At 56.0% G+C, this 19,896-nt stretch overlaps 1 protein-coding gene across 1 annotated transcript in view; it reads right to left on the reverse strand.

The window, feature by feature from the left end:
- The window catches only part of RBM19 (RNA binding motif protein 19), a 68,684-nt gene extending 66,604 nt beyond the window's left edge, over window positions 1–2,080 (reverse strand). The window contains exons 1-4 of the mRNA XM_086761665.1: window positions 1,945–2,080; window positions 903–1,085; window positions 474–605; window positions 188–226 (exon numbers count right to left, since the gene is read on the reverse strand). Coding sequence (XP_086617791.1) covers window positions 188–226; window positions 474–605; window positions 903–1,085; window positions 1,945–1,980 — 390 coding nt within the window. The 5' untranslated portion in view covers window positions 1,981–2,080. The remainder of the gene's footprint in view (window positions 1–187; window positions 227–473; window positions 606–902; window positions 1,086–1,944) is intronic.
- Between the last annotated feature and the right edge of the window lie 17,816 nt (window positions 2,081–19,896).

Below are 19,896 nucleotides of genomic sequence, written 5' to 3' on the forward strand. Positions count from 1 at the left end.
CCGACAATTAAAAAATTAGCCCTCAATGCTGGGATTGTTAACATCATGGTTTGTTACAGCAGAATTGGACTGTCACAGAGTTGTTTAAATAGCACACCTTGCCTGAACTAACAGCACAGGAAGCAGTACAGAAAAGAGTAATACAAGCTAGCAAGAAAGTAAGGACTGCAATTTAATCTCAACTCACCTGCTTTAAGTTTTCCACTGGATCTTTCTTCTTTTTATCCTAGGGGGGGAAAAAAAAAAAACCCACCACTTTTAGAAAAGCTTATCAGAAGCACAGCCAAGTGCTTGGCTTTACTTCTCAAGTAACCTAATGGTACAGGGAACATTCTAAGGAGGAAATACCAGAACCAGGACTCCAACATCCACTGTTCCAGCTACTCTGTCCCCTTATCTGCAGATCAGACCACTCTTCTCTCTGCCACATCACTGACATACATCAGAGCTTCAGGAAAACAAGCAAGACTCACTTTCTTTCCACCTGCAGGAGCTGTGCTTGTCAGAGGTTTCTCAGTCTGTTTTTCTGAGGCAGGGGCCTTTTGAGAGTGCTTACTCCACGCTTTGGGTTTTGAAGGGTCACCAAAAGGCTTGCATAACTCAACCTGAAAAGAATCAATGAGATCTTTAATTAAACATACATTCAACAGTCTGGTTCTGTAACTGCTGTTGTTCCAAGCACCACTGAAACCACTGCTAGTGCATGGACACAGCCCATCTGAATCAAGTACCTGCTCGAGACTCCAGCAGCGAGGTCTGGCATCAGGCTTTGCCCTTTTGCTGCTGAGGAATTAATCTTTAGGCTTTTTTGGTCCTTGGCTGTTCACCCCTAAGGCTACCAAAATCTCTAAAGACAAACTTGCTTGAGACTCAAAAGAAGACATGTTTAAATAACAACTCACTGTGACTCTGGAGGTGTCTATGAAACTCCTGTTGAAATGGTTCAGTGCCGTTTGAGCTTCCTCTTCAGACTTGTAGCCAATGAAGCCGAATTTCCGGAACCTGCCATCCTTGGTGAACTTCAAGCAACAATCGGTCAGCGTGCCAAAGGCAGCAAAGAGTTTCCGAAAGCGTTCTTCCTTCATCTGGGAAATGAGGAAAGACAACAGGAAGGTAAATCAGCAATACCGTGAGAGATGCTTTGCGTCCAATGCAAAACATTTGCTTTCAGGAGGCTTCTAAAGTCCCATAGGAACCACACCGCATCATGGCAACACTGATAAAAAAGACGCACATCAGCTACCAAACTACCTCATCTCCTCGACGAATCCACCACAGGTACAGATCTCTGCCCGCAATCCCCCCACTGCTAAAGGGCGCACCCAGCTCCTGGTGAGCCCTGGGCCCCGCAGCGCTAGCCTGCCACAATCACTCCCCAGTTCAACCACAGGCACAGCTGGGACACCATGGGGTACCCGGATGGCAGCAGAGCAGCACAGGGCACACCTGCGCCCAGCTCCTGGCGATGGAGGAGAGGACAGAGGCCACAACAAACTCTGCTCCCCCACCCTGGGGGGCTGCCAGCTGCCCTCCCCTGTGGCACCGCCCCAGCCCATGCCCCACACCCTGCCTCTTGCTCTCCCAGAGCATCTCACTGGGGCACTCCTTGACCAGGCTCCTCCACCACCCTACCCCCAAGGGCGCCTGCCTGCTCGCTCTCCCACAAGGCCCCCCCGCCTCAGCACAGCTCCACGACCCCTTCCCCGCTTACAGCCCCTTCCCCTCGGACACCTCCCTGCTCCCCCCACCAAGACATCTTCCTCCCCTCGCTCCGAACCGAGCACCCTCCCTCCCAGGAAATCTCGCTCACCCCCGCCCCACACCGACAGCCCCCTCCCCTCCTGGGGCCTCTCCCTCCCCAAGAGCCCACGGCCCCCCCTGGGGTGCCCCCTCAGGCCCATCTCTAGGTCTGGAAGGTCCCCTCCACCCCGCAGACGGGCTCACCCCGTTGGGGAGGTTCTTCACGATGAGCCGCGACATGGCGGACACAGAAACCGAGCGGTGACAGCGACCGGCCGCCGCAGCGCACAAACCCCTCTGCGCTCAGCGCCGCACACGCCGGCCCGCGGGCGCCGCCATCTTCCCGCCGAGTCACGTGGGCGAGAGGCGGCAAGTGCGCAGGCGCCAGAGGCGGGGCCGGGGCCCTGGCAACGGGGCCTTGGCAACGGGGGGAGCAGGGGGGGGCGTCGAGGGAGAGGACTGGGACCGGACGGGGTGGCGGGGGACGCGGAGGGGAGTAGGGACTGAGCAGCGTTTTTTTGAGGGTCCCCCCGTGTCCCCCGCGAACTCCCGGCTGCTGTTAGAGCCCCCTCGGTGTCGCCGTGTGCGTGTGTCGTCCCCCCCGCGCCGTGAGGGGACCCCGCACCCCGGCCGGGCCGCGCTGCTCCGCGGGGCCGGCGGAGGGAGCTCCCCGCCCGCCTGCGCCGGGCACGGCGGAGCCCACGGGAGCGAAACTCCCGCGGGGGGCTGGCGAGGAGGTGGGTTTAACGCGGGGGGGCGGGGAAGCCGCGGGAGCGAGCAAAAGCGGCTTCTTCCCGAGGAACAGCTAAATAACCGCGCGGCCTGGGGACGCAGGAGCTCCCGCGGGCAACCGAGGCCAAAAACCACGGAAGAAAAAAAAAAAAAAAAAAATTCCCACGGGTGGTTTGGGCCTGAAATCTGGCTTTGCAGCTTTATTCCCAGAGGAAGATGCTCAGGCCTCACCAGTTGGCATCCCAGTTTGGCTCCGCACCTGGTTTACCCCCCAGGGACGGGGGCTGCCTCTGCCCAGCCCAAGCCCCCGTGGCACAGACATCTCCACTTCCTAACGCTCCTTCAAGGCCGTGCCCATCCCAAAGGCTCGAAGCAGCGGGGAGAACACGGCAGGAAGCCGTTTTGGGGAGGCAGCCCTCAACCCAGCCACACTGCTGCTACATCCCAGCATCCCAGCCTGTTAACTGGGGAGCCCAGCCTCAGCCCACGCTCTCCACACAGGTGAGCGGCAAGGGAAACACGCACATTTTCCAGGGGAGGAGAGCTGAGGCAGCAGCCAGGCTCACTGCACGGGAAAGAGGAGAGGGTGGGATGCTGCTGGGACTGCTGAAAGGGAAAACACACAGCACAAACCCCTCTCACCCCACAGCCCCGACTGAGGGCACCCAGGAGATGCTCCTGTTCACCTGGCCCTTCAAAGGGGTGTCCTTGAGGTGTCACGATACCAGAGACCCGGCTCCCTCCCCCCCCTTGCCCTCTGCTCCTGCCTCGTCCTTGGCCGGGCTGTCAGGCCCATCACTTGGGATGAAGGCTGGCACTGACAGGACCACGCTCGCACCATCACTAACACATCCAGACCTTGCCCTTGTCACTCCCGTCCTCTCCAAGACACTTGTCCCCCCCATCTCCATCCCCACCTCCTCCTCACCTGCTGCTCACAGCCAGCAGCAGTGCCCACCCCAGCCAGACAGCACTGTCCTTGCCTGCTCCTACTTCCTAACTGGGCACTGCTGGGACAGAGATGTATCCTGGCCAGAGCCAGCCATTCTGCTCTAAATGGATCCTCAGCTCCAGCCACAACTTCACCTGGGACTGCAGTTTCCCTCCTACCAGCCTCTCCTGCAACTGGGGTTGATTTTCCCCAGGTGAGAGCCTGGCCCCAGCACTTGGTTGCCGATGCCATGTCCTCTGAGGGTGCTGGGACCAGAAAGAGCCAGTTCCCCACTGATGCTTGGGGGAGAGGTGCCTAACTGAGCCAGGCTCTGGGCTGGGTACCCAAGCTGACTCTTGATCCCAGCGAAAAAGCCTCAATGTCCGTGCAGGAACACGGGTTTTGCAAAGTCCATGGAGATGCTCAGCTTTGCTAATCTCACTTTGAAAACAACATCTCTTAGTCCTCCCCAGAGGCAAAGATTCAATACAGAGGCACAAGCTTTACAAATACTGACTTTAGATTTTATCTCCTATGTTTTTTGCTGCCCAGGTCAAGATTTTAAGGTTATTGGAACAACATCTTTTTTCTGGAAAACTGGATGTTTTGGGGGCATCAAGGAGAGAAGAGAGCGCTTCTGCTGCACCATGGAAGGTCCTTCTCCAAGGCAGGCTTGTTTCTGAACAGAGACCCCAGCAGATGAGGGAAACCAAGGCCCTGTCTAGAGGAGGCTCAAGGGAGGTTTGGGAAAGCAGCTCCCAGCACTTGAATATCTGTCTGGAAGATCATCCTTAACCCTTCTGCTGCTGGCACGCAGTGTGGGTAGGGGATAGACTGGGTGCCAGCTTGGAGAGTTCACTGGGTGCAGCTTGAACAGCTCCTGTTCCAAAGCTGAGACAGGGGAAGAGACTGAATAAATTGGTTTTGGGGGTTTTTCCCCCCCTGGAAACGATTGTCTTTGGTGATGCCAGTGTGAGACACTCCTGTCCTCTGCCACAGACTGACCCTGCAGTGGCATCAGACCTGCTCCCAGCAAGGAGATCCCAGCAGCAGACAAGACAGATGCGCGCAGCCCAGATGGGGGAAACGAAAGAAAAAGCAGCTCTGCCCAAGTTTTCCTTCTTACGCTGGCTTAGAGTGACAAGAGGCAGAGGGTAACTGGGAGGTGACATGCTTGGCAAAGGTGAGACATCAACCCACAGCACCCTCCTGTCCCCCCAGTTAGCTCCATGCTGGGGTGTCTGATGGGCTGGTGGCAGGGTCCAGGCGATGACCGTCCCTTCACCCTCACTCCCCCAAACCCCCCCCGCTGTGCCGGGCAGAGAGGGGGACCCAACGCTCCGCCAACCCAACCGCTGAGAGGAGGGGGAAGACGCGGTCCCTCCGCAAGCTCCATCCAGTCGACCTGTCACAACGCGTTAGGTGGCCGGCTCATCGGCCGGCCGGACAGGGGGTTGCACAGCGCCAAAGAGCAGGGGTCACCTTGCTGTAAAATGGTATTATGGGCTGCCTGCAGCCAAGCGGCTGAACTTTGGAAAGCAGGGTTAGGGCGAGGGACCGCACTGGCGGGGGCATCTCTCAGTGGGGAGAGGCAGGTGTGGGTGGAGGGGCAAAGGGTCCTCCAGGAGGTGAATGCACTGGGGGTAAAGTGCTGTTGAGGAGAGAAAGAAAGAAGCTGCCGCAGATCCTGCCTGTCCCTAGGTATGATAAGAGAGGGGTCAGATGCAGAGTACACTGCAGTCTTTGGAGCCAGGCTTCTCTTGGTCTGTAGCCCCCGTGGTGTCCAAAGGGCCACCAGAGGTTTCTCCCCAATTTCTCCAGGTGCCACAGCACAGCCTGTCACTCCTGCCGTGCTGGGCAGAGCCATGACCCTGAGCTGGGACGGCTGCCATGGTGAGCGGTGACAAGCCAGCCTGCCGTCAGCTGCCCCGGGCGGGAGGCCGGCGCTGCCAGCCCTGCCCAAGAAGGATGAGCGTGGCCCCGAGGAGCCCTTCATGCCTGTCTGATCGGGAGCGCCTCGGCCAGCGCCGGACACTGGTGAAGGTGAACAGGGAAGGTAAGATCTGTTTGAGCAAGGGTCACCCTTGCTGGGACAGCATCCCCCATGCAGCCTTGCCAGGGATGCTGCCGAGCAGATTTGAGGGTTTTAGGGGGGTTTTGAGCATACCCACACCCCTCGATGGCTGTAAGAACTAGAGGTGCTTAGTTCCCCTGGCACTCAGACCTTCAGTCCCTCACTTTTCTTTTAGAAGTGAGTATTGAGCAAAATTCTGCCTCAGGGGATTACCAGAGGGCTGTAAGCTGGCTGAGGAACTTCTTCAGCTGATTAAATTGACCCACCGATACCAGCAAGGACAGAGAACGTTGGGAACGCTGCCCGACCCTCCTTGGTTTTGCTGCTGAAGACGTTAGATTTTGGGAGCAGAGATGGCTGGACTCCCCTCATACGAGTAAATTGCCCTGCCCAGTTCTGGAGAAAGAAAATAAAAGGTTTTAATGATACACCCGCCTGCTGTGTGCTGCTCGGTAAGATGGGGCCAAGGGAGGAGCAGGAGGACAAACTGTTCTTCTGAAGGGCTTCAGCCCTGAGGAGCTGGGACTCTGCCCAGCCTGGTCTGCTGGATCCTCTGCTAGAGGGAGAGGGAGAGGACACTTTTGTCCTTGCCCGGGGGATGCGGTTGCTGCAGCATGACTGTGGGCAGCAGAATTTGGCTTTCAACCAGCTAAACCCTCTCCTGAACCTGCCGTCTCAGCTAAGGAAATGGTCTGCAAGAGCGTCCTGTGCTCCTGCTCTCTGCCCTCTTTGTGTTTGCAGCTTCGGGGTAGAGATTATAACTTTTCAAAGCCTTAAAGCTAAATTGTGATGCTGAGTAACAGGCAGAGGGGTGTGAGGATGGGGAAGGGCAGGAGAACTTTCCCCCATCAGGTCTCCAAGCGCAAACGAGCTGGAGAAGGATTCAGCAAGGACTTGGAAACCCAGATGGTTCAAGTCCTTTGCATTGTAGGAGCTGGGGAGGAGAGGTAAATCACATGCACGAGCAATAAATCATCTGCCAAAACACAATTGATGGGACCACACTTGTCCTGGAGAGCAGCCACCACCAGAGCAGGCCCCAGACCCCTCCCTTTGAAGCAGCTGACGCTAGCGCCTGGCAGAGCCGGATGAGATGGTCCATGAGGTCAAACCACTTGTGGCATCACTCTGCCCACGGGCCGGTGAGGAACATCACCACTAGCCCACATGTCTGCAGCAACATCTCTCCCTAGCAGAGGCATCCGCTGTCCTCCAGAGGGGACCGCGTGGGCCTTGGCATTGAGTACACACAAACTGCTGTGGGCTTAAAAGAAGGGTTCATCCAATCTCCTCCTTGATGCTGCCTAAAGCCACAGGAGATGGTGGCTGTGCTCTGCTGCGGCTGCATCTGTCACCCACCAATGACACCTTGTTCTCCAGCTGACAGATAGGGTCCAAATCCTTCCCAGCATCACCCTTTCCACCTATGACAGACTCCCCACCAGCCTTCCCAGTGGCCGTGGACAGGACCCTCTGCGATGAGACCAGGGAGAGGGATTCTGCCTGCTGCTGCCCCCTGCCCGGGTCTCTCCTCCATCCATCACCCCTTCCACCTCCTTCAGTTGCCTTTGTATTTCTGTATTTTTGGGTGTGTGCGCGCGCATAAATGGACTCAGGGGAGGGTCCAGGCAACAGCTGCCTTTGATCAGCGCAACATGTGGGAGATGGAGCACTTCAGGAATGCCGACTCCTGATCAAAGGTGGGAACACAGTGACAGCCGGGACTTGGCAAAAACCCATCCCTGCTCGAGAGCTGAGGAGTTGGATCAGCGACCCACACAGGCAGGCCAGCCCTCAGCCCGCGGAAGGGAGCGATCCACGCCCTGACGCAAGGTGAGGGGCAGGAGGGTTGGTCCTGCTGGCCTCATGGGGCTCTGTCCCCAGTGATCCTCTCTGCAACAAGGGAAGCAACGGGATTTCCTCATCTTTTGCCCTCCGTGGCTTCATCCCCGCTCTTGCATGCTGCCAGCCCAGCACGTGCCAAATCCCATGGCCGCCACACCTCCTCCTGGGAGGGCATGCTGAAGGGAAAGCCGGTCAGGATGCCCTAACATTTTTATCGCCTCCATAAAGATGAGGCGAGGGTTGAAAGGTCGCTTGCTATAAAAACAGCTGGGAGGAAAAGGGAAGACAAATTACGCCCCTCCCAATAGACACCTGAGGTTTGGTGACAGCAAGGACGCAGCTCACCGCCTCCCCTTTGTCCCAGGCACACAGGACAGCCTAATTTGTGGGCTTGGCCCCAACACAGAGCCTGTCCGATGTCACCTTCCCCCACAGACGCTCTTATCTCCCGGCAGGCTCCTTCCCGATAACCCCGCTGGGAAGCCCATCCGCGCAGAGCAGGTGGACTCAGGCAAGGCGCTAGGTGACAGCCAGCTCAGCCCCCTCGCCGAGCCACAGCCAGCCCCGCTCCACCTCAACGCTCGGCTCTCCCGATGGGAACTGGGTCCGTGTTTTCACCCAGGCAGAGGCTCTTCCCAACCTCAAACACCCTCACGCTCTGCCAGCAGAAATAATCCCACCCCGCGTGCCCGGTGCTTCCTGCGCTCCCTTGTCCTCACCCCGCCATGCACCCTCCTCCACCCCACCGCTGTTTGGGTGCTGCTTGGCTTGGCCGAGGCTCCTCTCTCACGTTAAAAAGGGAAGCTTTTAAAAAGGGCCGATAAGGGTTACTCCCGCGGGGTCACCCCATCTCCCCAGGCAGGGTCACGGGTCGCTTCCTCACCGCACGTTGCCTGATAATGAGTCAATCAAGGCCGGGGTTACGGAGCCAGGATTTATCAGCAAACCCTGGGAAAATAGAGATGTGAGAACGTCTGCTCGCGCGGCAGGCTGGGGGATCCGGCAGGGACCAGCCTTTTCTTGTGCGGATGGAGGGCTTCTGGCTTAAGAGCTGACAGGGCTGGCACAGAGGAAGGGCCGGGGTGGGATTTAGGAGGAAAAGAGCAGCAGGAGCAGATCAGCAGCCGGTTAGGCTCGTGGCTTGCTCCAGAGCGGTGATGCTCTGTGCCGCGATGATGCTGTCTCCACAGCCGGCCGAAGGCACGTGGAGGGGCTGCCATGTCAAGTGGGGATGGCTGAGATGTCCCACTCCAGACCAGGACAGGCAGCAGCCCAGCCCCAGTTCTGCACTGGCGGGACAAGGTGGTGCCGTGCCCCATGCCATACTGGCTTTGTCCTCCCCACTGGCACCGGCACGGCGTGGGGCTGGGAGGTGCTGGCTCTCCCCAGGGAGTGAGTGGTGCTGAAAACCCCTGGGAAAGATTCGGAGGAAAAATTAAATCTCAGTAAGGGGAAAGTAAGGCAGGAGGGATGGCCTGATCAGTACTGCCACGTCCCCACAGACACAGTCACATCATACAAGTCCCAGCCCAAAGGATTTACCTGCCCAAATATCCCACAGACCACACAGCGCTTTTTTTTCCTCCACCTGGCAACAAACCAAAGATCCACAACCTCCACCTACAGCCGTGCCCGCACAGAGTCCTGCATCTCAGCACTCGGAAGCTGAGCATGAAAACCCAAGAGCAGAAAGGGAAACTGAGGCACGGGGAGGGTGTCACAGCCAGGGATGCAGCCACCGCCATACCTGGCCTGTTTTCGCTCCAGCACTAGGAGCGACCCAGGCACCGTGCCAAGATGCTGGCTTTTGTGTGCGTCATGGAGGTGACCGGAGCCTTCCCGAGCTGTCGAGACAGCCCTCGGCGCAGGGATGCAGTTTCCCCATCCCATCCCAAATGGGCAAACCGGAGCCAGCACCTGGGCACGGATGGAGGGAGGATTTCAGAGAGCAGAGAGGCAGCAGCGAGGGGGTGGGGGCTACGGGAAGGGACAGCATCAAGCACCTCTCAGGCTGCTCCGAGGCAGCGCAGGGTGACAGGCCACCGCTGACGCCTCCAGAGAGCCGCACGCCACAAACACATCAACAGCCAGCATGGGGAGGGCAAGACACGACGCGGGATGGCTGCGGTACGGGGCAGCCCGGACCAAGGACGTGCTACCTACCCAGGCTGAACTCCCTCCTCCACCTCTCCTCCACCAGATGCATCTTGCAAACACTTTTCCCTATCAGAGAGGCTTAGCAGGGCGAATATTGAAAGCACCTGCCTCCCTTGGCCAGGAATCAAAGGCCCCAGTGCTGGGATCCTGCCGCTCGCGCAGCACAATTATCCCAGACCAAATGCCGCGTGCGAGAATGTAGGGCACCCTCTCTCCTGGCCAACCCTCCGTCGGAGCGCCACGCAATTAAAATAAGCATTGCCAGCTGGTTTATCAGCAACTACAGAGCTGGGAGCCGACACTTGTTTTCTTCCAGCGCGAAAGCATCAGAAGTGGGTCCATCACGGACTTGTTCCCCCCACCAGCGCAAGCACACCCCTGTGCCGGGGCAGGAGAGGTTGGATTTGTTTGGGAACGCGGCCCTCTGATATCCCAGTAATGAGTTCAGTGAGCGGAGAGATGGGATTAGATCAGGTTGGGACATTGAGGAGGCAGATAAGGGAGAAATGGGAATTATCATTTGGGCTAACGGTCATTTCATGTCACCTACGGGCTGATGGTAAACCAGTCTAATTCCCTAGGGGGGTGCAGGCCCCCAGATCTCTCAGCAGATTTGAGTTCTCTGTGTTTGAGCCTGTTGCCATCACATCACTGGGGACGGTGCCCACCGCACTGGGAGGTAACTTTAGGCTTGACTGGGATGCTGTGGTCCCACACAGGATCACCCTGAGCATCCCCACCACGCTGGAGAGCGCAGGCACAGCCCTGCCCGCAGAGAACTCACAGTCTTCAGCTCATCTCCTGCCAACTCCACAGCCAAGGCCGTAACTCTTTTTCAGAGAGTGCCCATCCCAGGTGCCGCAGCCCCAGGGCTGCCCTCCACGGCGCTCCGTCCTCCCCGCTGTTTACAGCCCCGTAAGCCACTGCATGAACCCCTCACCAGACACCTCCGGCGGTTTATACACCGTGCCGGGCTTCCCCGCCGCTGGGAGGGGGGAATTTTCGTGCCCTTTTAAGCTGGGAGAAGCGTTGCAGCAGAGTAAGCTGGCGAGGGGATGGGAACAAGCTGTTCCCACAGGGAAGCCCTTCTCCATCCCCAGCCACCGACAAGAGGAACCAAGCTTCACATCAAGCGTAGAGAGCAGGTGGGCACAGAGCATGGGCTCCCCAAACCCCTACAACACCCCGAGTGGAACAAAGATACTGGTTGTACTGGTTTCGACCATGATATCTATTTGGTGGGGGTTTGATCTGAGCTGGGAAGGATGCTCAGCACACGTGTGGGATCCCAGCATGTGGTGAGGGGCAGCCGGCTCCCCTGCTCCCCAGCATCCTGCCTAGAGAGAGTCAGGGGTCCCCCAAAGCAAGTCCGTGTCCCAGCTGTGAGAAATTGCAGTGCATTCAGTGCCCTTTCACTTTTTTCCTAAGCAAATTCTGCTGTTTCAGCAACCGGTGTGGTTGGGCACCGGTTGCATCTCCCTCAGCACCGGTTTGGTGGGGGAAATTCTTCAACACCAAGCACCCCACTGCAGGAGGGACCTTTGTTAGCACAACACAGCCTGAAACCATACAGAGATGCTAAATCTCACATTATTTTTTTTTTTTTTTGCAGGGTGATGCTGCAACTGCAGCTTCGTCTCCTGCCAAGACATCTCATGCGGTTTATTTTTCTGCTGGCGAGGCTGGATGTTAGAAGCTGCCAGGCAAGGGGCTCTCCCAGCGAGGCACTACAAAGAGGGCTGACACCTCTAATGAATTACAGTAATACCAGCTCGGGGTGAACTCTGAAGTGCCTGTTTACACAATCACTGACCTCCCTTCACCCACTCTCTGGTGCGAGTTCCCCCCCTGCACCTTGATGGATCACAGCTGAATGGAGGCAGAGCCCAGTGTTTATCGTCTCCCAGCTTTGGGAAGGGAAGAAATAACAGTATTTCCTGGCACACTGGCCACCACCGGCGAGGAAATGCCCACCCAACACTTGCTCTAGGAAATACCCTCTGTAAAACTCTTTTTTAGGGGGGAGGTGGCTTTTGCAGGATCAGCTGCTGGGACCCACAGGCAAGTTCCTTGCGTGGGGCAGGAATGGGTGCCAGGGTGGGGAGCAAGCAGAGCCTCTGTGCTCACCTTGCCCTGGGCAGCGAGGCCACAGAATGGCCTGCTCTTGGCCAGGAGACACCCTTGGCAGGGTAATTCTGCCACCACGGCATCGTCCTGCAAGAGCTGGAGACCCGGGCAAGGAGACCTCCCACCAGCAGAGACGCAGCCAATGCCATGATGCCACCACTGCCCTGTTTGGCCATGCCATGCTCCACCACGTCCTGGCTCTGACAGCACAGAGGAGGAAAATTTGGTGAGAGGATGGGCTGGGGGAGGCTCAGCTGCAATGAGCCGGTGGGGAAGAAGGGCAGCAAGATGCTCCATGCCACCGTCACCCAGCTGTGCTCACCGTGCCGTGACTTGTTTTAGCCCTGGCAGCGGGGGACGGTCTCTAAAAGACCCACGCTTTCCTTCCTCAGGTACTCAGAGGATGAAATCTTCAGAGCTGCCCCCCGGGGAAGGTACTTCTCCATTTCCCTGCTCGGCCTCCGACCTCTTCGTTTTGTTCCAGAGTTATTTTTGGAAGTAAAAGCTTTTTTCTTCGCCCTTCCCCTGGCCCCCATCTTTCTGCCAGCCAAAGTGGCATTTTAAGCCTTCTGCCCACCCAACCAGAAAAATGGTGGCGGAGGCAGGGTAGAGTTAAACCTTTCCATCCAGGAGGCCTTCTCAACTCATTAACCCCCCCCGGCAACTTGGCCACTCAAAGAGGGGCTCTCGAAAGTCACTATGGGAAGTTCCTGCCCCCAACATGGATCCATGGAGGGAGAGAAGAGCCACAACCCCCAAAATAAGGGCTCACCTCGTGTTTTTCTCCCTACGACACTACAAAATCCACTTGATTAATGACAGCATTGTCGTACCTACAGCCCACCCCCCCACCCCAGCATCATATACAAAATCTGAGCTGTACCCCACATCCTGTGTGCGCTCAGAGCTGTACAAACCAAGAAGGCTCTACCCCAAAAAAACCCATGGAGATTCAAACCAGGGACTTTGCACCATCAAAAAATACACAGAGCAGGAGACGGACACTTCTTCATGCTGACAGTGTCGGAGAAGGGATGTCCAAGCCAAAAATCAGGTCCCCAGTGACCTACAGGTACCAAAACCCCCGGGGTCACTTTATTCCTTGCACTCTGGTGGGGCTGCTCAAAGCATGGCTGTGCCAGGGACACGCTGGGCATTGCTGGCTGCAAAGGTCGAGGCTGCTCCTACAGCAGCTCAGAGGCGACAGGTCCCTGTCACTCCTGGGGACCGGGAAGGTGGCAGGAGGGTGCTGGAAACCAGGAGACAAACGATGCTCAAGGGGAATGAGAAAATCCCGGAGCTGCTCAGCAGTAGCACAGTCCCAACCACCACCCCTGCCCGGGGATTAACCTTTTCCTGCACCGAATAAGCAGCGAGAGCACAGCCCTAAAGAGCCAGGCACTTCTAAACCCTCCCCGGCTCCCAGGCAAGCAGGGTGCTGGTCCCATCCGCTGCGGAGTGGAGCACAAGGACGCAGCTTGGGGTGTGATGAATTTTCAGAGCTCTGCTCCTATATTATGTCTCAACACCTGGGACTGAAACAAATTCCCGACAGATGTCAAATCCATAAAAAGCAGTGACAAGGGGCCAGGCCAGCCACCCAGCTGGCTCAGCATCCTCCTCCTCGCACCAACCAGCACCGGACACTCAGGCAAGGAAGCAACATAGGCACGGAGCTCCTCAGCGGTCTAGGGGCAGCCCAAGTTGTCTCCAAACCGCGGTGTTCGGCATCCCCTGGTAGACAGCCGCCTTCTTTCCGAAGGTTTCCGGGCTCCGGGTCTGAGGCCAGAAGGGCTGCACAAGCCCCGGCGAGGGGCCGCCGCCACAAGATGTCACCCGCACCCTTCGCCCCGAGCCCCCCGCAAGCCCCCGCAGCGCTGCCTTCCCCAGCAGCCTGCCCCGAGGGGTCCCCCGGTCCCCCCACCTCTTCCCCTGCAACATCAGTGGGGACCAAACCGCATCTCACGCGCAGCATCTTCCCGTTTCCATGGAAACCCCCTGGCTGCAGCATCCCCCCCCGCTGACTGGCGCTGGACCATGGGATGCTGCGGATGCTTGGTAAAGTACAACAGTCCCAGTCCTGAACCTTTTCATGGACTAGAATAATTTGCCCTTAAGTTTTCATCCAGACTTTTTAGATCAAAAAGGAGTAGAATAAATTGATTTCAAGCCAACGATTACAGACTTTCTGCCTCCAAAGTGCAATAGGTATCTGAGCAAGAAAACGTTCAGCTAAATTAGTACAGAGGGGTTTGAGCAGTAGTATCCCAAATCAGAACAGAACACAGGTTTTGCAAGTAAGTAGATTAGAGATTTCTTTAAAGCATGGACTCATCAAGACACTTTACTCCAATTTGAACAAAAACCTCAACATCCAAGATTAAAAAATTAAGAGGCAAGACAGACATTAGGATATTCTATAAATGCCATGAGGTAAGCAGTTCTGACTCAAGGGGAAATTCAGATTTCCAAAGCAACGTGCCAGAGAGCCTGGTACTCCCACAACATTCCTGGATTTTCAGGTCTGTATTTTTTCCCCAACTGAAGATCTTGATGAAAAGTGCAACCAGTGCCAACCTCAGCATCAGCAGAGACCTGCAGCCTCAAGCCTTTCTATGCTGACCCCTTTTCCTCCCCCCGCCTCGGTGGGGAGGAGACGACCTGCCAACAGGTAAAAGCCTCAAGCTTGAAGGGAAATACTGAAAGCTCTCAGGGAAGGACAAGCGGGCACAGGTCTTTCCTGGCTGCCAACACGAAGCCGCTCAGCTCTGCCCAGACCACAGCAAGTGACAGTGGCTGAGGACCAGGGACAGCTGTGCAGGGAAAGGGCAGCAGTGGGGTTCAGCAAAGCCAAATTTCATGTCAGAATTACAGGTTTGTTTCTTCTTTCCTCTCCCTGGGTTAAGTCCACCACGTGTTTTGCCACAGCCGGGTGATCCCTGAGCCCTGCGTGCAGCAGGCTGGGTTCCCAAGGATTTCCCGAGGGGAAGGGCTGGAGGGGAGGGAAGAGAGCCTGTTTAAGTGCTCTGGGTGGCTTTTTTCTTGAGGAGAATGTCAACAGACTTGGAAAAGGAGCAGCACAGCAAGTGCTGTGCCCTTCACACGCAGCCAGGGCTTGCGGGGGCTTCACCCAGCCACGGCTTCTCCTGGCTGCTGGGAAAAGCAAGTGCATAACCCCTTCTCCTCTTTGTCCATAGCAAAAACGAGCGGGCAGGGGAAAGCAGATGTGATGGGGATGCCGGGTGGTTATTGCCCACCTCACAACCACAGAGCCCAGTTTCACAGCTCAGCATTCACCCGACCCCTGCTCGGGTCCCCAGCTTTCAGAGTGTCACGTTTTTCACCCAGAGCTGCTCATCCTCATCCAGCAGCCTCACAGGCAGCAACAGGAGAGCAGATGGGGCACCCGCTTGTCTTTTCACACAGTGCAAGAAAAAGACCTTGAGGTGCTGGTAAGGCAGCAGATTTTAAACAGAAAAGAGAGATTTTTTTTTCCCTTTAAACCTTTTTTTCCCTTTAAACCTGTAATCCAGTTGGAGAACACCCTGCCAGAAGCCATGGATACCGAGAGCTCAGAAAGATTTGAGAGATCCCAAGAAGGGCTGGCTGCCCTCTCTGGCTCGGGACATCCATCAGCCAATGTCCCCAGGCCGTGTGCCACCAGCGTCTGTACAGACTGGTCATGGTCCGTCCCCAGACAGCAAGCACAGACCCTTCTCTGTGACCTTCCCTCAAGGGAAGATGAGTCCTCCTCCTCCTCCCCAAACCCCTCCAGAACAGACCTTACTCCAATGCCCCACAGCCCAAAATCCACCTGGGCAGAACCTGGACCCTAGATGGAGGACATACCAGGACCATCAAGAATACCCAAGAATGATGGGATTTTAGGGGAGCAGGACCCACACAAGCCCTGGCAGGGCTGCACTGGGGACCGTCACTGCCCACCACACCAGCAGAACAGCAATGGGACAGCTCAGCAAGGTGCTCAGCAGCACCAGTTACAAACAATATGTGAAACACTGTCCCCATCTCCTTCCCCTTCTGCTCAGGAGCCACCGACTGCTACAGGACACGCTGACAGCAGCTTGGGGGGTCCAAACAAGACCCATCGTCCCTGGCAGGTTGGGGACCATTGCTCAGCACACAACCACTTCTCCTGGGCTGCAGACCAATGTGACACCCACAAGATGACACCAACCCTTGCAGAGCAAAACCTCTCAACAAGGACCCCAAAATCCCAAAGCCAGGGCTGGAAGCACCACCGGCAGTAAAACCACATGGACCAGCAGCATTTTGGCCAACTGATCCTCTAGCAACAACCAAACCCGGTGGAAAAAATCCCAGCCTGGCTCTTTTCACACTTGACCTTCTCTGCAGCGATACATTAGCCTCTCTGTACAGAGTTTTTTTGGCTGCTGGAGCCATAAGTGGGATGCCGCTGAGTTTATTACAGAAGCGGCGGGCTCGGCTCAGCAAGGTCCCCAGAGGCTCCGTCCCCCGCCGCCGTTTAAGCTCGGGTTGCGTTGTTTAATGGACTGGTTTACAAAAAGCAGGTCTGTTGTAAGCCCCCCCAGCGTCTTATAAAAGCCAGCACCAACAAGAAGCCGCAAGCTCGGCTGCGCGGCTTCGCTGCGCTGCTTCGCAAACGGGTTATTGCTTGTAAAAGCCCCTCGCTGGAAGGAGCCGCGCTCTACGAGGGCAAGTCAATGATGCCCTTTGATACCTTAAATAAAAAGGCCCCCACACTTCATTTCTTTCCCAAGGAATACTTGATATTTGTTGCTCTGGGGTGTCCAGAAAGGAAGAAAATTACTGGCCCATTAACAACTGCCCCTTGGCCTGTTTTTCCGGATTTAAAACAACGTACTCAAAATTGGCAGTCAAGTCAGCCTTAAACATTTGTTTTGCCTCAGATTATTTGCAACACCCTGTAAACTTGGTGGCTTTTCACTCCCTTGCTAAGGGGATTTCTCTTACGCATTTTTCCATGTGTCTCCGACATATGGAGCAATAAAAAAAAAATCTAGCTCCTAGCTGGTGTCACAAAATACTTTGGAGGCGGGGGGACCTTGGGGAGAAGGTGTGGGACTCAGATCAGTATGACCTGGTGGAGACCTGGGCCTGAAGGAAGCTCATGTTTTTATGAGCCAGGAAATTGCAGGCTCAGCTTGGGCCGTGCCAGTTGTCCGTACGTGTCCAAGTTTCACATCATAACTTGGGTCCCGGTGGAGTTGTGGAGGGAGACGTACACAGGGCCAGACGGCAGCTGCATGGGGGGGTGACCTCCATCGAGAGGTGGGCACCAAGAGGTGGCTCAGCAACCAAGGGGCAGAGGGGTGGCCAGCAGGAGCCAGTCAAGGGAGAAAAAAAGTCACCTGATTTCCACCCCCCACCCCACAATTGCCAAAAATCTCTGATCGGCTGGGAAAATTTGCCGAGACTCCATATTTCCTAGGAGCGTGAGCGAGCCTGGAACGTTTCCCTGTGCCATTCAGCAGCCAAGACAACCATTGCTCTACAAGGTACCAGCTCTCCATGAAGCCAGCCTACCCAGGCCCTCCCTATCCGACAGGATTTACGTTAAAGGGAGGGAGAAGGGGCTGGCAGAGAAGACTGTGCACAAGAAAGAGTAGAAGCACACAGTAAGGCAGGACTGGATGGTGGAGAACCACAGAGTCAAGGAAGAGAAGAAAACTAACATACACTAATCTACAGGGCAGAGAGTGCCCAAGGAGATACTCAAGTAGCACTTGGAGCTTTTTCCTCTGTACATCAGCAGGAGAAGAGTTCAGCTATGCCCAAGTTTCCCAAATACCTGTCTTTGCCTGAAATTTTTCATAGAATCATAGAATCTTAAGGTTGGAAGAGACCTCCAAGATCATCAAGTCCAACCATCAACCTAACACCACCATGCCTACTAAACCATGTCCTGAAGTGCCATGTTTACACGTTCTTCGAACACCTCCACCTCTCTCCTCCTGCCTGGAGATTATTCCCATTGAATCACAGGGCTGTGATTTAAGTTTTCCACCTTGCTGCCATTTTACCAGCTCCTGGGCATCCAGAAGCTCAGGCAGACTGCTGCTGTATCTCAGCTGCTTTGCCCACCCCCTCGCGTAGGCGCTGCGAGTTGCCCATGTGCAGTAAGTGCAACACAAACGTCATGAGGACCATCGAGTATCTGTCAGGGCTCTTGCGCAGGCCTGGCAGAGCAGGGAGAAAATTCTCTTCCACCTCTTCCACTCAGCAGTGTGGTCACTAGGAGCCTCAGCCCTGCCTCCTCTTGCCAGGCCGTCTTGGCCTTGCCTAGAGCAGCCCATTGAGCCGGACAAGTCCCTTTGGGCACCAAAGAGTTGTCTCTGCAGGGCAAAAAGTCACATCTATGAAAAGCTCTTGAGCCAAGTGCTGGCATAGTCCAAGAGTCCAGGAACCTCAGCAGAAGTTTTTGGCCAAAACCTTCCTAGATGGTGATGAGACAACTGGTTTCTCTATGTGGCTTCGCTCCTCGCGCTGGGTAGACATTAGAGGAATCCTTCTTGGAAAATCCCCGTCTACCTGCTTGCTGCCTTCACCTCCCCTGTTTGGTGATGCTCTGTACACCCCGCTGCCAGCGGGGTCCAGGCACATCTCCCAGGGGAGCAGCCAAGGTCCCAGCAGGCCTCAGCCCACAGTCACAGGCTTGGAGAGGGCACTCTGCCTTCAAAGATCTCACCAAGGGGAAGGGGAACACGGCTCTCCTCCCTCGCCTCTCCCGGGGCGGGCGAGCCACAAGCAGGGCCGGAGGGAGGACGAGCAGGAGGCTGGAGTTTGTAAAGTGGCGTCCAGCTGTCATCACTGGCATTTGTCAAATGAAGTGACCACTCTCGGGACAGGTACTATTTCAAAAGTGGACATCGCTTTTAAAAAGTGCTAATGTACAAGGCTGTCAGGTCCCGGCCTCAGGAGCAAGATCGGTTCTCTGATGTTTGGGGGGAAAGATAAGCCACGGCGCGATCGCCTGCCGCGGCCGCTCCCCGGGAGGGATGGCGGCCTGGGCTATTTCTGCAAGTCACTCAGCAAAGCACACACAAATCTGGTCTTCCAGAAATGTTTGATCAACAGCCTCCTCCTCCTCCTCACGCTGCCAATACAGGCAAGCCACCCTGCACCAGGGGGTGAGCCCCAGCCCACTCAGTGGTCCACCAAAGCCTTCGCCCTCCATCTGCGCCCCAGGGCCGTGCAGCGCATTGTGGAGCCCAGGCAGACGCAACCAGAGGCAATGAACCCTCAGTTAAAGGCAGAGAGGTGAAGCACAGAGCAAAAACTTCACAGGGTTAAAGCTTCACAAGCTTCAAGTCACTTCCCAAGAAATCTGTGATGGAGGACTGAGCTTTCCCCAAAACCAACCACTTTCTGAAGGCCAGGAGGGAAGGTGCAAGCCTTCACCCCAGTGTCCATCACCCCCAGCAAGAGCACAAGGCACCCAAAGACCAGAACACAACCAGCACGAGGCTCGTTTGAGCCCTCACCTCTCCATGTTTAACACCACCCCAGCAGAGAAGCTGCCTCACCCCTCACTTCTCCCGTAAGGCCACCTGGAAGCTGTCTACCCATCTCACCTTATGAGAAAGAAAAAAAAAAAAAAAACCAACCAAAATCCAGAACTGCCCACATCCATTGCTCCTTCCTACTTCCACTTCTGGAGGCAGCCAAGCCCCAAGCCAGAGGCTCTGGGGATTTTTAGAGATGACCCACCTGGTTTCCCACATTAGCACCAAAGCTGCCTCAGCTGCAACAGGACCTCTTCCCTTCTAAAAACATAAGCCAGGCTCTGTCTGATGAGGGGACTCAGTGTAATCCTCTTCTCTAGAAGACAGGGAGAGGTTTGATCCTGGCCCTTGGTCCCTCAGGGCTCCACATCCAAACACTTGCCCACCACTGCATCCCAGACCATGATATCTGCCCAGTGGGACACCCACCTCAAACACCAGCAGCGCCCAGGGCAGAGTGTTTATACCCCTCAAAACAACACAGATAAGCAAACTCCACCTTCTCACCCTACATATCCACCTTCCCATAGAAAAAAAAAACTCCACATACCTTATGGAAAGCACATCTCACCATCGCCCAAAGACCACCAGCATTACTGCAACCACTGCGGTGCTGGGGCTTATATGGGGTTTGCCACCCCAGGGAGGGAAAGCCCTGCCCTTTCTGTAATTATCAGCAGGTTGTTCAGCTAATTAGCCCTCTTTTCCTTCACTCTTGGGTCTTTACCAGCTGTGCTGACAAGGACATCCCGCTCCTTGTT

The sequence above is a fragment of the Chlamydotis macqueenii genome, chromosome 17 (genome assembly GCF_036417535.1).
Source record: "Chlamydotis macqueenii isolate bChlMac1 chromosome 17, bChlMac1.mat, whole genome shotgun sequence".
Classification (NCBI taxonomy): domain Eukaryota; kingdom Metazoa; phylum Chordata; class Aves; order Otidiformes; family Otididae; genus Chlamydotis; species Chlamydotis macqueenii.